Raw genomic sequence first — 16,656 nt, forward strand, 5'->3', positions numbered from 1 at the left:
AGAACCTCTGCTTGAAACCACTCTACTGGACTTAAATTAAAACTTATTATTGGCTCAGGAAAAAATAACACGAAAGAAATCAAATTAATTACATTTTAATTTGCACAGAATAAAACGTATCAATTTTAAGTGTGAATTTTGATACTGACAAATTTATGCACTCCTGTAACCACTACCACAATCAATTCGGAGAGCTCTTCCTTCATGCAAAGCTCTCCTACGTCCCTTTCCAGTCAGTGCTACCACCTGCACCTGGGCTCAGCAACGCTGATTGCCTTCTGTCAGCACACATTAGATGTATAACAATAACCAAAGTATATTTCATAAGTTATTTTTACTTATAGAAACAACTTACAAGAATAATCTGAATGGCAATCATATACCTTAAATTAAAATGTTAAATTACTGTCAATAAATGATTATATCTCCATGAAACTCACCTTATAAAAAAAATACTGTACAAGGGTGGCTATTCTAATATAATAAAAATGACCATGAACAAAAAGCAATTTGGAGAGGAATTTAAATCTAGCTATTGCATAGTCACTGTTTCTTGCAGCCTGTCTTCCTTCTTTACCCATGATTCCTGTAATAAAGACAAAAAGGCAGGTTCACTAATAACTGAGAAGTGTGATTTTACTGATTTAACTGCAAATATCTTAATTATCTATAGCAGTTGTACCCGGACTTGGAATCACTATATCATAGTATAGAGTGGATAGTAGATTCCCAAAAGGTTGTTCCACTTAAATCAAATACGTAATTAAAACAAAGCTACAATACATAACAGGCATGTAACATCAAGCGTCAAAGACTCAGAATATCATACAATTAATATAAAAATAATATTGAAAGTTAAGGATCTAATAAGAATATCAAGTTTATACTAACAGACACAAAGTACTAGTTAATAGATTTCTAATGGAGAGAATGCTGCAAAATAGCTTTAACTTTCTTATTTCCAACGAACATCAAAATATCCAAATTGAATGATTTGAACCTAGCAAAAACAAGCATTAAATTTAATGGTTTTAAAACTTTTGCACATAAGTCAAATAAAATGTGCTCTTTATATACTGACTGAACTTTATTATTTAAAATGGAAGCCCTGATTTTGTTTATTACTGGATTAACAGGCATGAAATGTTTCAATAAATGTAACTAATAAACAGAGCAAATGAAGACTTAAAAAATTGTATGCATTGAGGGCATCTGATTGGCTCAGTTGGTAAGCATCAGACTCTTGATTTTGGCTCAGGTTATGATCTCATGGTTCCTGGAATCAAGCCCCTTGTCAGGCTCCATGCTGACAGCACAGAACCTGCTTGCGATTCTTCCTCTCCCTCCCCAACATACTCTCTTTCTCAAAATAAATACACTTTTTAAAAAAACTGTATGCATTGTTGCTGAAAATTCATTCTTGCATAGGTAATTAATAGTGAGAAAAGCTAGCACACTCATAACTTAATCGTTTTTTCAATCTGGAAGCAGCTGTGAAAAATCATTTTTCAAAACTGTAATTTTTTACTTGGGTAATAAAAGGAAAAAAAATCCAAAATGGCTAGATACACATAGATAATCACTTATATTCATAACATCTAGAGAAGGCCATTATTTTGGGTCTATAACATTTAAGAATTTTCCCATCTGCATTTTTTTGGCGTGTATTTAATATATATACAAACAAATGAACAAAACGAGATTATTTGTTTTGTAATCTGCTACTGTCACTTAATACATTTTGGACAGTTTTTATAACATCTTTGTGAATATATTCATTTCTTAAACATGTTTTTTAATTTATTTTGAGAGAGAGAGTTTGCATGCGTGGGGGGAAGGGCAGAGAGAGAATCCCAAGCAGGCTCCACACAGTCAGGCTCCACAGTCAGTGTGGAGCCACATATGGGGCTTGATGTCAAAATCCTCAAGATCATGACCTGAACTGAAATCAAGAGTTGGACGCTTAACCAACTGAGACACCCTGGTGTCCCTTTATTCATTTTCTTAAAAGAAATTTCTAGATTTCTAACTGCTAGGTCAACAGGCACACATTTAAAATTCTATCAGACATAATAATGCAGGATATACCGATTTACACTCCCACTAATACTGTACATGAAGATGTGCTAATTTTAACCTTTGCCAATTCCAAGTTTTACCTGTCTTTGTAATTTTGCCCATCGGACAGGTAATTTTAACTTGCATTTTTTAAATTTTTAGTGAGCTGAACACTTTTTTCATGTATTCAATACTCATTTTAATTTTTAAAAAATGTTATTTGAGACAGAGAGAGACAGGGAGAGAGAGAGAGAGAGAAAGAGAACACATGTGCATGAAAGTTGGCAAGGGGAAGAGAGAAAGAGACAGAGAGAGCGGAAGAAAGAAATCAAATACAAAGCAGGCTCTGTGGTATTAGCACAAGGACTGATGCAGGTCTCAATCCCACAAACAGGTCTCAATCCCACAAACCATGAGATCATAACCTGAGTCAAAATCAAGAGTCAGAAGCTTAACTGAATGAGCTACCCAGGCACACATGAAAATGTTAGTTACTAGTTTCATGTTTAAAATTTGAATTTGAGTGTATTTACTTATGCCAGACAGACTGATTATTCCCTTTACAGTACCCTGTTTTTTTTTTTTTTTTACTGAAAATTAGATCCTTCCATACCTGAAATTACAAGATTACTCATTAAATATTTTTCTCCATTACTTTTTGTGCTCTTTCAAGTTTTTTAAATATTTAATCATTCTAATTATTTGGCTCTAAGCAGTGGAAAGGGACCCAACTTTTTTTTCCTCCCAAATACCAAATCAGTTATATTAATATTCTTTATCAAATAATTTGTTTCCCTATGTATTTGAAACATCTCCTTTTTTAAAAACTACATTTCCAGATGTTTGATCTATTCTACTCACTGGTCTTTCCTTTACCATACTAGAATCAAACTGTTTTAACTATTGTATCTTTTTATGCTTTAATAGGAAGGTATAGGAAGTTATGATCAAATTATTATGGAGATTTATGGTAAACAACAGTACACAAATTAAAAAAAAATTAAGTTTTCAAAATGAAAAGTTAATTAGCCCAGAGTAAAGAATTGATTTGAGAACTTACTCTACAAATATTATGCCTGAGAACTACCTATCACAGGACATTATAGAGGTTATTCCAGAAGAGGAATTAGCTTTTTTCTAACTCTAAAATTTTATCCTTCATTAAAAAAACTTCATACCTTTCTCCTTTGCTTCTGAATTTGCATAATAAAGTTATTTAGGAAGGCAGCTCTGAATATAGTTTACATAGGAAATGATTGATAATTTAAATATAATAAAATGATGTAAGTCTTCTAAACACAACAAAAATTTTAGGCAAAAATAGAAAAGAAATTAGAACAAAGGTTATTAAATTAGAAAATTATTTGAGGGGTGCCTAGGTGGCTCAGTCAGTTACGGTCTGACTTTGGCTTAGGTCATGATCTTGCAATTCTTCGTGAATTGCAGCCCCACATGGGGCTCTCTGCTGTCAGTACAAAGCCTGCTTGGAATCCTCTGGCTCTCTCTCTGTGCCCCTTCCTCAATCGTCCTCTCTCTCTTTCACTCAAAAATAAACATTTAAATAAAAAGAAATATTATTTGAACATATTTATTATAATAGTTTGGTATAATTTGTTTCTAAAATTGTCATTAGAATGAGTTGCAGAATCTTTAGACTGAAAAAGATAATAAATAATAACACTCTAAAAGAACTGAAACCATGAGGGCAACTATGTAAATCACAAATTTAGAGCTTAAAAATTATAATAATAATGTGAGCAAGTACTTCAAAAGGTAAAACATGGCAAGTAAAATAAAGTTACTTTATTATGAAGGAGAAATGGCAGAGATAAAATTCACTAATGTGGTATTTATTTCCTTGAAAATTTGTAATTAAAATATCTTAAATATTGGACTTAATTATAATGGACTTCTGATGCAGATACACTGATATATTCCCACATTGTATGCATATATTTGATACTGCATTTTAATCTACAAAAGGAAAATTCAAAATCACCAATTATACCAATTTTAAAAATTGAAAAAATCAATCACCTATGCCAACATGTGCTTCTTGTATCATGCTTACATCATTAGCACCATCACCAACAGCCAATGTTATAGGTTTCTCAGGTGAGATTTTTATCAGTCTTATTACCTGAAAGACATACAACTAATTAGTTATTATAAAATTTCAATTTTCTTGTATTTATATAGTCATTTATCAAAATGATTGTTACAAGAACAGCTGAATATTGAAAAAAATATTATTAGACAATAATTTGCAATGGGGTTCATATTTTGAGATGTTAAGAATGTCTGTCAGAAATTACACAGCAAAAGAGAATATTATCTTTGGATTTTATGATTGGAAGCAAGTCTCTTTTAAATACAGCTTAAATGTGTAAAAAGTTTAATAATAATTAACTGTGCTAAAAATTATACTTAATTGAACTTTATCAGGCAAAATATTCTCTTTCTCAAGTAATTATTCTTTCTATTTGATAGACAGAAGGTAACTGTTTTCTCTTGTCATAAAATTTAAGAAATTTAAAAACACAATCAAGATTTAAGTTAATAAAGTTAAAAGAAAGGTTTCTTTGGAATTCTTGAACATACATTTATAAAGAACCTAGGTATTAGTTGTATTTGATCTCCAACTGTAGTCTCCATAGACTGGGTATTACAATAATACAGGCATTTTAATAAAACTCCATGAAGCCAAAACAATGTTGGATGTAATTTATTAGACCCATATGAAAAACAATCAGTGTGTAGGAGTGCATTTCAAAGGATAATTGTGAAAGATACAGTGTAAGGCCCAAATTTTAAATCTTGAATTACAAAAAATATTTGTATAAGCCTTTCATTTTTTAGCCAAAATTTTAAATATTTCCTCTATACAGCTTCAAATCACAAGATAGTTGGCATTTTAACTTTTTACTTTTAACTTTTTATCACTTAATAGCCACTTTTAACAGAAAATTATCACTTTATGATAATAAAAAATTAGCTGCGATCCACAGAACCACCTGAAGTTGCAGAACAGAAATCTTCCAGACTTCCTCACCAGTTAAGTACTAACTTATGAAACTGTAATTATCAAAGTTCAATTTGTGTCTCAGAAAATTCACAAACTGCCACCCATCAAAGACTTTGTAGGTCATTATGAATAGCTGAAACTAATATTCATTCTGAAAATTCCAAAGGTCTAATGTACATGGTTAAAATTCATAATGTGAGAAGTGACTGACTTAGTAAGATTCATATACTGCATACTACCAAATAGGACTAGATAAGGCATTAACCTTACAGACTACTTTTAGCTCTCAGTATCTTTATGGAACATTTTACAACACAAACATACCTTTGCTTTTTGCAGTGGTGCCATACGACAGCACAATACAGCTGAACAATTTCTGCAAACTTCCATAAATAGTTTTTCATGCTCCCTGAGTGCAAGAGACAGGCTAGTCCCATCTACCACCAGCCCATGCTGAATCACATGATCCTCTTTAATTCTAAGAGAAAATAATTATATTCTCTGTAATATATTTTGAAACCACATTATTTATTTACATCTGGTAAACAAAAAATTCTTACAAAAAAATGGACCATTTACCCGCAGGCTTTACTGTTATAAAACTGATATGTCAGGGAAGAAATGGAGTTATATTACCTGAAAGCTGAGATTAAGCAAAACTGAGAGTGACTGATATGATGAATAAAACAGATGATATTCAATTTTGCAATGACCTGATACAGATTGAGTAACTATATCTTCTAAAATGGGAATTATAAAGCATATAACTCTTAGGATATTCTCCTGAAGTATATGAAAAATCTTGCAAAAATATAAAATTATTAGTTATACATTTAGGAAGTACTAATTTAAAAAAGCAAATGAAATCAACAATATCCAGGAAAATTCATGAGCTAGATTTACCATGTGAGCAAGAAGGAATAAATGAATCAGAACTGTTTTTGGTATTAACATCTACACTGGATTCTAGTAATGCCAGATAGTACTATGGTGGAACATGGATAGCATCTCCCTGTTGGTATATGCTATATGAGTACATCTCCATCCCCTCATGTAATTACCATCTTTTTGTGTGGTGATAAACTCAAGATCTACTCTCTTAACAACTTTTAAGTATATAATGCAGTAAGTACTGTTAATTACAGTTACCGTGCCATACATTAGAACCCCAGAACTCATTCATCTTACATAACCATCATCTTCCCATTTTCCCTACACCCTAGCCTTGGAAATCACCATTCTACTCTGTTTCTATGAGTTCAGCTTCTTTAGATTTCACATATATTTGTGTCTTTCTCTGTCTGACTTATTTCACTTAGCACACTGCTCTCAAGGTCCATCCATGTTGTCGCAAAAAAATTTCCTTCTTTTTTACAGCTAATATTCCTCTGTGTGTGTGTGTGTGTGTGTGTGTGTGTGTGTTTATACACATGCACATTTTCTTTATCCATTCATCCAACAACAGACACTGAGGTTGTTTCCATTCTTGGCTATTGTGAATAATGTTGCAATGAACATGAGGGGTGCAAATATTTCTTTCAAATAGTAACTGCATTTTCCTTGGATATATATCCAGAAATGGGATTGCTGGAGCACACAGTAGTTCTATTTTCAGTTTTTGAGCAACCTCCATATTGTCTTCCATAGTAACTGAACCCTCCATTTTTACTTTTTTAAGTTTATTTATTTTGAGAGAAAGAGTGTGCACACGTGCAAGTGGGGGAGGGGCCAACAGAAAGTCCCAAGCAGGCTCCTCACTATCAGTGCAGAGACTATCGCTAGGGACACAAGGTTCCAGCTCACAAACTGTGAGATCACCTGTGCTGAAATCAGGAGTCAGATTTGCTTAACTGACTGAGCCACTCAGGTGCCCCTGTTGTCTCCATTTTTAAATAAGAAGTAAGAAAACAATTAAATGAGCAACAAACTATAAAAACTAAATATAAATTGATAGATTTTAGTCTTATAAAAAAGGTTTTATGAGTCAAAATGGTATCTTTCACAGTATGCCTAATACTACTGTGTTGTATTGTAACAAATAAGTGGTAAACAATTATCTCTTACAACATAAAATTTTTTAAAATGTGTATTTTTTTTTAAATTACTTGTCCTGTACCTGAAAGGTACTGTTTTTCCTCCCTACTGGTCAAACTTTACTTAGCAACCGTGTGGCCGCCAATGTGTTTATTCAGTCTAAGTACTGCCCGAGAACCATGACTCAGAAGAAGGGGTAGCAGCCAAGAGTGGGAGAGATCAGTTTTCCTCTGGAACCATCCTAAGCACACTAAATTAAGTTTCCTCTTTATAAGTCACCATATTAACTCACAATCCATGAGATAATATTTACGAAATATGGGAAAGCACCTCACAGTTCTGGCACATAGTAGGTACATCTGTTCATCTCTGTAGCCTCATGTCTTAATATTTCCTATACCCTCTTCCCATCTACTGCATTCTCTGGCCATACTTCATTACTGTCAACTCCTTGAATGAGTCCATCTCTCATTCTAGAAATTTGCATATGCTGCCCCTTTTGCTTGCTGGTGTTACTCTCTGACTAGTTAACAGTTCTTTTAGGAGACAACAGTCTTGAGTTTTTCTACAGAGCTCTGTTGTCTAGGCTAAGTTTCCCTCTTTTGTCTACCAACAATTTTCTGTTCTTGCCTGTTATAATCCAGTTGTGATAGGTCCATCACAATTATTGATTTCTGTTTTCCCAACCACTGTTAAGTATTCTGAGAGTAAACAATATACCTTACATGACTTTGTGTTCCAAATTCTAGATAGCAGAGCACCAATATGGGTTTGTGAAGGAATGGGTATACAAAGTAAAGCTTTCAAAAGAACGGAATTCTTTTTTCCACCAAAAATTTTTAGAAAAGATGTTTCCTGGAAGTCTGTAAATCAGAACCCTATTGAGTTACATGGTAGATACCATCTACCAAAGATGGTATCTCTAAAATAGAATATAAATTTCACATAGGAAGCCTTAAAAAAGACTATAATGTTCACTTTATAATATAGCTTTTGTACAAAAGGAAGATAAACAATACAGATAATCTTAACAGATTCACTAAAAGCACATATACAGAACACTTAAAGAATAAAATACAAATAATAATTATCTTTAGATGGCTGTATTATGTTATATTCCATTATCTTCCTCATTTTCAGTATTTTTAAATGTTACTTTCATACAGAATTAATATTTTAGAAGGCATATATAAAGTAAATGATTCTGAAAAATTAATTTTTATGTGTTAGGGAGTTCTTGTTGACATTATGGTACTTAAATGTTTAAGCAGCCACAATGGTGTTGTTGCTACTCCCCAAGTATAGTGTAATTACCTAGATCAACAGCTTTTTTGAACTCAAGCAAAGAACCTTCTCAGAGTTGTACTCTCTTTGAAACACCCTCAAGTAAGTTTTTCTTTGATGAAACCCAGAATTCAGTACCGTATCAATGCCTGCATAACAAATATGAATAAAGCTCTGAAAGTACATTGAAAACTGTAGGCATTATCTTTTCCGATCTGTTTTTCTGTATTAGCATCACAAGGCCACAAATGATAGGTACCTGTGAGATGCCTGAACAACCCTAATGATTACACCGAAGCAATCCTGAAATCATTGTGAAAAATTAATCTGTTAAAGGGGCTCCTAAATAAAGTTGATCTGTCTATTAAAAAGAAAACAAAGAATGAATTTAAAGTATAAATACTTATGAAACTATCTCTGAACAATAAAATGCATGTTAATTTCCCAGTTAGTCATGTGAACTAGATCTGGGTTTGTCAAGTGTTTTCTGTAAAGAGAAAGAAGTAAATACTTCAATTTTAGGTTTTGTGGGCCAAGAGGCTAAACTGAGAATTTAATAAAGGTACTTATGTTAAAACAGAGGAACCAGATTTTGAAAAAAAATTTATAGATCAAGTAAAAATATTTAATAATAGTAATTGAGTATAATTTTTTAAGTAATACAAATCTACCAGTGAGAAGAATGGAAATCTTTTCTTTCTAGTGGGGCGGGGGGAAGCAGGGGAAATAACATTTTGCTTAATTGAGGTTTAAAGTTAGTGTTCCCTGGGGCGCCTGGGTGGCTTAGTCGGTTAAGCGTCCGACTTTCGCTTAGGTCATGATCTCGCGGTTCATGGGTTCGAGCCCCACGTCGGGCTCTGTGCTGACTGCCAGCTCAGAGCCTGAAGCCTGTTTCAGTCTGTGACTCCCTCTCTCTCTGACCCTCCCCTGCTCACGCTGTCTCTCTCTCTCTCTCTCCCCTAGAAATAAATAAAACATTAAAAAAAAATTAAAAAAAAAAAAGTTAGTGTTCCCTATCATCAAAATCAATTGCAAATGTCCACCTTTTAATGCTGATCTATAATGAGATTTTATATTTTAACACAATGGAACTATCTGTATTGAGATTTTATATTTTATCTTTGAATATGTCTTTTCAAACAGGTAGCATATTAAAGTGTCACTGAGTAATAAACACAGTGCTATGACTCCTAATTTGATAATAAAACAATCAACACTACTGTGCATGAAAAGTTTAATATTACAAGTCCACTTTTCTTTTCTTGTTTGAGCATGATGGATAAATACTAATAAAAATACAGTAAAATGTCATAGGGCAATATGTGTGGCACTCAAAACACTACTGAGTTAGAATGGTGTCATTGTGACCTGTAGTAAATCAAGCAGCAGCGAGAAACGATAAAAGTGCTTCCTAAGGGCTCTGTCACAACTACCCAACTGTGCTGCTGAAATGCAAAACCTTTTATTGATGATATGTAAATGAATGACTGTGGCAGTGTTACAACAAAACTTTATTTAGAGGCATGTAAATTTAAATTTCATAAATTTTCACATCAAAATATTACTCTTCTTTGGATTTTTTTTCACCCATTAAAAATATAAAAATTATTTTGAGCTCATAGGCTATAAAAAACAGGGAGTGGGCCATCTTTGACCCATGAGCCATAGCTTGCTGACCCCTGAACTCATGACCCAGATAATTACATTCTTACCTTCGGGCAAGCTGCCTCAATTGTTCAGCACATTGACTGTCTGATTTCTGGTTTGTCAGTTCAAGGATGTTCATGGTTCTGTGAAAATGTCCACATGATAAACTCACACTAACAGCTGTTTCATGTTTATCTCCAGTTAGTACCCATACTTTGATACCAGCCATTCTTAATGCTTCAATCGTTTCTCGAACTCTATCTTGTAGCCTGAAAATAAAAAAACAACACTGGTAGTAAGAATACTTCTTTGACTATTTCAATTATAAACCACATAGTATATGTAAGGTAAATTCTAGACTCCCTGACCTAAAAATGTTATAGTACAGCGATATAATTCAATTTTTTCCTAATTTGGGAAGAAACAAGAATAAACACAGTAAGTCATCATTTGGTTAGCATAACATCTACAACTTTATACCTTAAGAATATATCTTCAAAGTTGTTTTTCATAGAACCAAACTAAGTATATGGTCTTCATAAACTCTTATTTTATTAGAAAATCTTAAATTTGAAATTAGAAGATTGCTCTTTCTAAGAAAACTTCTCACATCAGTAGTTCAAAAATCAAGTTGTGGAGAACAAAGAATGACATAACCTCAGGTGAGTCTTCAGAAATCTCATGAGGACAAATGAAAAGTAAATGAAAACCTAAATTTAAAAAATTGCAAACACTCTTACAGAGATAGATGGTGAGGAACAAACACTAAATAGGCCTCAAGGAATTCACAAACTAACACAGGAGAAAGTCTTTGAAGAAATAATTATACTGCCACAAGAACAACACAGAACTACCTACAAAACATGGATACTTCACAGAGAATAGAATTTTTAATCCTGTTAGGGGTAAGGAAAGGTCTTCCTGGAATGCGGGTACTATCTGAGCTATATTTTATAAAGATATTCACAAATGGATAAGGGAAAAGTCATCCAGGCAGAAGGCACAGCCTTGACAAAGAACAAAGGCACAAAATAGAATAGTTTTAACTAGAGTTTTTGTTCAGAGAACTATAGATGGTTTAGTGCTGTTGAAGCATAAAGTGGAAGCAGGCAGTGGTGGGAAGTAAAGCTGGAGCATAAAACAGGTGCTTAAAGCCTTTGTATGGCATACTGAGGAGTATTCTACCAATTCCAGCCTATATGGAAAACTACATAGCTTTACCTGTCTTCCACTGCTGTAGCTCCAAGTAATATCAGGTCTCTCTCTATGAACTGGAAGACATCTGCCAATTTCTCTTCCCGTTGTTGCAAGGCAGTTCTGGCTTCAAATAGACGTCTATCTATTTCCTCATACTCTTTAGATGTCAACCGTTTATAGGCCATACACAGAGTTCTTAGCCCTTTCTAAAACAGAAAATTAAAGACAAAAATTGAACAATAATAACTAATGGGAATTTAAGAAGTCATGAAATAATCTGAGGATGCCTTGCCAAAAATCAATTACGAATAAAAAGTACTATCATCTAATAACAGAAATAAGGACACATATTATCAGAGCCTTTATAATTTTTGATGAACTCTTAAAAAGTTGCTCAAAATAATTAAGGTTTTTTAATTGTAGAATATTAGAGCCTAGACAGGATCATACAGATGATCTTACTGTGGTTTTAACTATTTTACCTGGAAAGCCAGAAGGTTCTATAAGGGTACCTTCAGGCTGTCAAGAGAGGCAGCCCCAGGTTCTATTCTCCTGTTTTAACCATTACAAATCCATTTTATAAGAATTTTTTTTAAGCAAAGGAGACCATAATTTCCTGAAGGTGCACAGTATGATTTATTTACAGTTCAAATAATGAAGTCTGTAAGGTGACCCACAAATAAAAAATAATTTCTATAGCCACCAAATGATTTTAAACTGTATCATTATATATCTTCCCTGGTGAAAAGGAGTTACACAACACTTAGGAATAAATATTTGATTATCTGATTCTCCTGGGCACAAATATTTCTTATGGTATTACTATCTGAAAGTTGGTACCTATATCTAAAAGCTTATAAAAGTTCCTTTTCTTACTGTACATTTTCCTCAGAAAAACCCAAAATAAATATTCTAATATCAGAACTTGGAAAGGGTGCATTTTATTTTTATTTTTATTTTTTTTTTAAAGATGAGTTTTGAGTTGTTTTTTTTAAAATGTTTTTTTATTTATTTCTAGGAGAGAGAGAGAGAGAGACAGCGTGAGCAGGGGAGGGTCAGAGAGAGAGGGAGTCACAGACTGAAACAGGCTCCAGGCTCTGAGCTGGCAGTCAGCACAGAGCCCGACGCGGGGCTCGAACCCACGAACCGTGAGATCATGACCTAAGCGAAAGCCGGACGCTTAACCGACTAAGCCACCCAGGCGCCCCTGAAAAGGGTGCATTTTAAAATACTACATGACACTATTTGGATTTCTAAATATTGATGTCCCTTGATTTACAAATGACCTACATTTAGGGGCTCCTGGGTGGCTCAGGGTACACTGACAGTGTGGAACCTGCTTGGAATTCCCTCTCTCTCTCTCTCAAAAACAAACATTAAAACAAACAAACAAAAACCTCAGAAAACTAAATGACCCACACCTATAAATGTTTTTTCTTAAAAAATAGTTAAGAGACTATGAGAGTTACTAATATATGAAACTAATTCATTTTATAACAAACATTTACTGAAATGCCAACTATGTGCCAGCATTGTTCTGGATATTGAAATGAATGTCAGTAGAAGAATGCCTTTGTTCTCATGGATGTTACAATGTGGTGGATGAACTACATCACACACAATTAGAAACAAGTAACAGAAAAAAAAATCATAAAAAGCAGGCAGGTGAGCAGAGATGAGCATGGAGCATACATTTAGAGAAATGCAGAAGTAAGAGATCATGAGTTCCCAACACCGAGAGAGAGCTGCTTAAAATTCTTCCTCTTCAAATGAACTGTGGCACTTTGTTTTTGTAAAATTCTCCTACATTCTTCTCGTAAAAGAGATGTAATTCACAAACCATACAATTCATTCCTTTAAACAGTACAATTCAGTGATTTTTAGTGTATTCAGAGTTGTACAATCATGACTACTATCTAATTACAGAACATTTAAATCACCCCTAAAAGGAATCCCATATCCATTAGCAGACACTTCCTTTTTACCCCTTCCTCCAGCCCCTGGCAACCACTAATGTCCTTTTTGTCTCTATGAATTCCATTATTCTGGATATTTCAAATAAATGGAATATGTGACCATTTATGACTAGCTTCTGTCACTAGGCATAACCTTTCCAAGGTTCATCCATGTTATAGCATAAAGTATTTCATTCATTTTAATGGCCAAGTAACATTCCATTAATATGGAGATGACACATTGTTTAATCCATGTATCAGCTGACTGAATTTGAAGGTTTCCACCTTTTGGCTACTTAGCAATAATGCTAAGTTTCTGTGTGAACATATGTGTTCAGTTCTCTTGGGTGTATAACTAACAGTAAACTGGTTATATATTAACTATATTACTCTATGTTCTGTGAGGAATTTTCAAACTATTTTCTAAAATGTTTGTGCCATTTATATTCCCACCAGCAATGAAGATTCCAGTTTCTCCATATCCTTGGGATTTCCCTAGAATGTAAACTCTTCTTTTTAATGTATTAATTTGAATCATCTTTGCAGCCAGAAATACCCTGATTGTAACAGATTCAAAGAGAAGACTTGAATTTTAGCAGGTTGAAAGTCAGTTTATAATCGAAGAATGTGGAAGATAACACATAATGTAATAGAACTGCAGAATTTCTATAATTTTTGATAAGTTATTAATGTAAAAATGAAGCCTTAAATCTTTCACATGTATATCTTTTACAGTTTTATATATCTTAGAAATGTACACTCACCAAAGCAAATTCATCTACATGAATTCTGGTTTTTTCTATTTCTCCACCTATACAATTAGGAAGAATTGATGATTCAGCTCCTTTAGCAAATAAAAACTTCTCACCTAAAGAGAAAAATCAGTTATCAAACTCTTGATATTAGATGAACAAAAATTCATAGAAGTTTAGATTGGTTACCTGAAGGTGCCTGAACAATTACACTCATTCTCCTACGATCTGAATCAAATTCGAGAATATGAAGCAGTTTGTACCTAAGGGAAAAAAAATAAGATTAAAAAGTCTACTTTTTTTGAATAATATTAAGTGAATCTTTGAAAAGAACCCTTATAAAAGGTAAAATGTTTGATTTAGAACAAAAAATTAATCTCAAGTACATTTTCAACATGATGGGTTAGAAATCACTAATAATAACACAAGATAGAAATACAAGGAACTGACATTTATTGAGTACTTACCAAATGCCATGTATTTTACCTACCTTATGTTATTTAATACCCATGAGAACCAAAGAAGGTAGGTCTTATCTCATTTTACGGATGAGGACTATTAAACTCAGAAAGATTAAGTAATTTTCCTAAAGTCAAATAAGTTTGTGAGTGGCACAGCAAGGATTGGAATCCAGATCTGCCCAGCTCCACGTTTTTCTAAAAAAGGTAATTGATTCTCAACCCTTTTCTCTGCCCAAACACACCTGAGAAATACAACACACTCACATTAGTAACAGAGGATCATTACAGCAGTGATTCTGAACCAGGGGCAGTGTAGATGTGTATAGGTAGGGGAACAAATGCCTTTACAGGGTGCTTAAGTAAAATAATTTGTATGAATGGGTCAGGTGTGGCTTGAAGTTTTCTGGATGGATTTATATAACGATGTTCATATGAAATGTTTTGTACATCTCAAAGAAAAACACTGAGTGGGATGGGATGATGGTTCATAAGTTGATGAAATGAGCTAGACAGGCTTCTGCATGAAAATAGCCAAAGAATGGGTCTATTTTAGTTTGGAGAAGCACAGTTTGGCAAGGGACAGCTTGAGTTGAGATATAATTGGAGTTACTAAAACAATGAAAGGTATGAATAGAACAAGAATGGATTAATTTATCAAGCAGTGTAAATATAAGGAAGTTTTTCTTTATTTAGTGAGAACTTAATGGAACTTATTACCCCAGGAGTATATAAAAATAAACATATGCATAAATTCAAGAACCATTAAGCTAAAATACAAATGAAAGATTCACAGAATATTATTATTACTGTAAAAAAGTACAATGTAGTATTAACATCATTCTAGAGCAGGGGTCAGTAAACTTTTTTGGTAAAGGTCCAGACAGTAAATATTTTACACTTTGCAGGCCATATATGGTCTCTGTTGCGTTTTTTAAAAACAACCCCCCTTTAAAAATGTAATGTAGTTTGCAGGATGTATAAACCAGTCCATAGACCAGATATGGCCTGTGGGCCATAGTTTATAGATTCCTGTTCTATACTAAACACACAGAAAATTACAATATAGAAAAATATTACCGTTCCAGTTTTCCAAGTGTTTTAACTTCCATAGTTTCATCAGAATTGCCAATAAATACAATGCCAATTCTAGGGATTAAAAGAGAAGAAATATAAGATTAAAAAAATTTTTTTTAATGTTTATTTATTTTTGAGAGAAGAGGCACATGAGAGCAGGGTGGGGGCAGAGAGAGGGCGACAGATGATCTGAGGTAGGCTCTGTGCTGAAAGCAGAGAGCCTGATGTGGGACTTGAACTCATGAAGCATGAGATCATGACCTGAGCCCAAGTCAGATGCTTAACTGACTGAGCCACCCAGGCACCCCAGGAAATTTAAGATTTAAACATGTTTCATGTCATTATAACTTAGCTTGAATAAAAACATTTAAAATACACACTTAAGATGCATTTAAAAGTATTTCTTTGAGGGGTGCCTGGGTGGCTCAGTCAGTTAAGTGTCTAACTCTTGATTTTGGCTCAGATCATGATCTCATGGTTCTTTCTGAGATGGAGCCCAAGCTGGGCTCTGCACTGACAGCATGGAGCATGCTTGGGATTCTCTCTCTCCCTCTCTATCTGCCCCTCCCCTGCTTGCAAGTGTTCTCTTTCTCTCTGAAAAATAAATTAAAAAAAAATTTCTTTGAATACAGCATTATTAAGAACTTCAAGGATCAGAAGTATTTCTCACAAATTATATTAATATTTCATGGTAACCAGATTTTTAAAAATCTCTTCAAAATATGATTCAATGCAAGCTTGACAACAAAATGACACATATAAAATTCTCCTTATGTGTTTATGAATTCTACCTTTATGTGTTTATGAATTTTGTCTAACAATTTAAAGTAATTTTCTACTATTTGTAGTTGTTTATTTAAAAGATGTTTTTCTGAAGATTTGAAAATTAGACTAAACTACCTTGCAGCAGCTTCCACTAAAGCTTTTTCATCCGGTGAAGATGCATAGTACTCCAACTGGGAAGGTGCAAGATTGGATTGCCAGGGACCATCACCAATGCCATCAGTCTGAACACTGCTAATCTGTACAGTGTGACAGAGACTGACTGCTTTAAAGAAGAGATCATGTTCTTTAATCTGTAGAAAAATAATTAATATTCACAATAAAATACCATTCCCAGACAACATTTAGAAAACTGTAAGCAGAATTCTAAAAAATGTCAAAAAATA

The 16,656-nt window shown here is 33.5% G+C and overlaps 1 protein-coding gene across 1 annotated transcript in view; it reads right to left on the minus strand.

Moving 5' to 3' along the window:
• The window catches only part of ATP11B (ATPase phospholipid transporting 11B (putative)), a 128,176-nt gene that overhangs the window by 37,885 nt on the left and 73,635 nt on the right, over positions 1–16,656 (minus strand). Inside the window, exons 14-22 of the mRNA XM_077754583.1 lie at positions 16,388–16,563; positions 15,491–15,559; positions 14,142–14,215; positions 13,965–14,068; positions 11,270–11,451; positions 10,114–10,317; positions 5,408–5,561; positions 4,096–4,198; positions 441–586 (exon numbers count right to left, since the gene is read on the minus strand). Coding sequence (XP_077610709.1) covers positions 441–586; positions 4,096–4,198; positions 5,408–5,561; positions 10,114–10,317; positions 11,270–11,451; positions 13,965–14,068; positions 14,142–14,215; positions 15,491–15,559; positions 16,388–16,563 — 1,212 coding nt within the window. The remainder of the gene's footprint in view (positions 1–440; positions 587–4,095; positions 4,199–5,407; positions 5,562–10,113; positions 10,318–11,269; positions 11,452–13,964; positions 14,069–14,141; positions 14,216–15,490; positions 15,560–16,387; positions 16,564–16,656) is intronic.

Source organism: Crocuta crocuta, unplaced genomic scaffold (genome assembly GCF_008692635.1).
Source record: "Crocuta crocuta isolate KB4526 unplaced genomic scaffold, BGI_CrCroc_1.0 scaffold70, whole genome shotgun sequence".
In the NCBI taxonomy this organism is placed as follows: domain Eukaryota; kingdom Metazoa; phylum Chordata; class Mammalia; order Carnivora; family Hyaenidae; genus Crocuta; species Crocuta crocuta.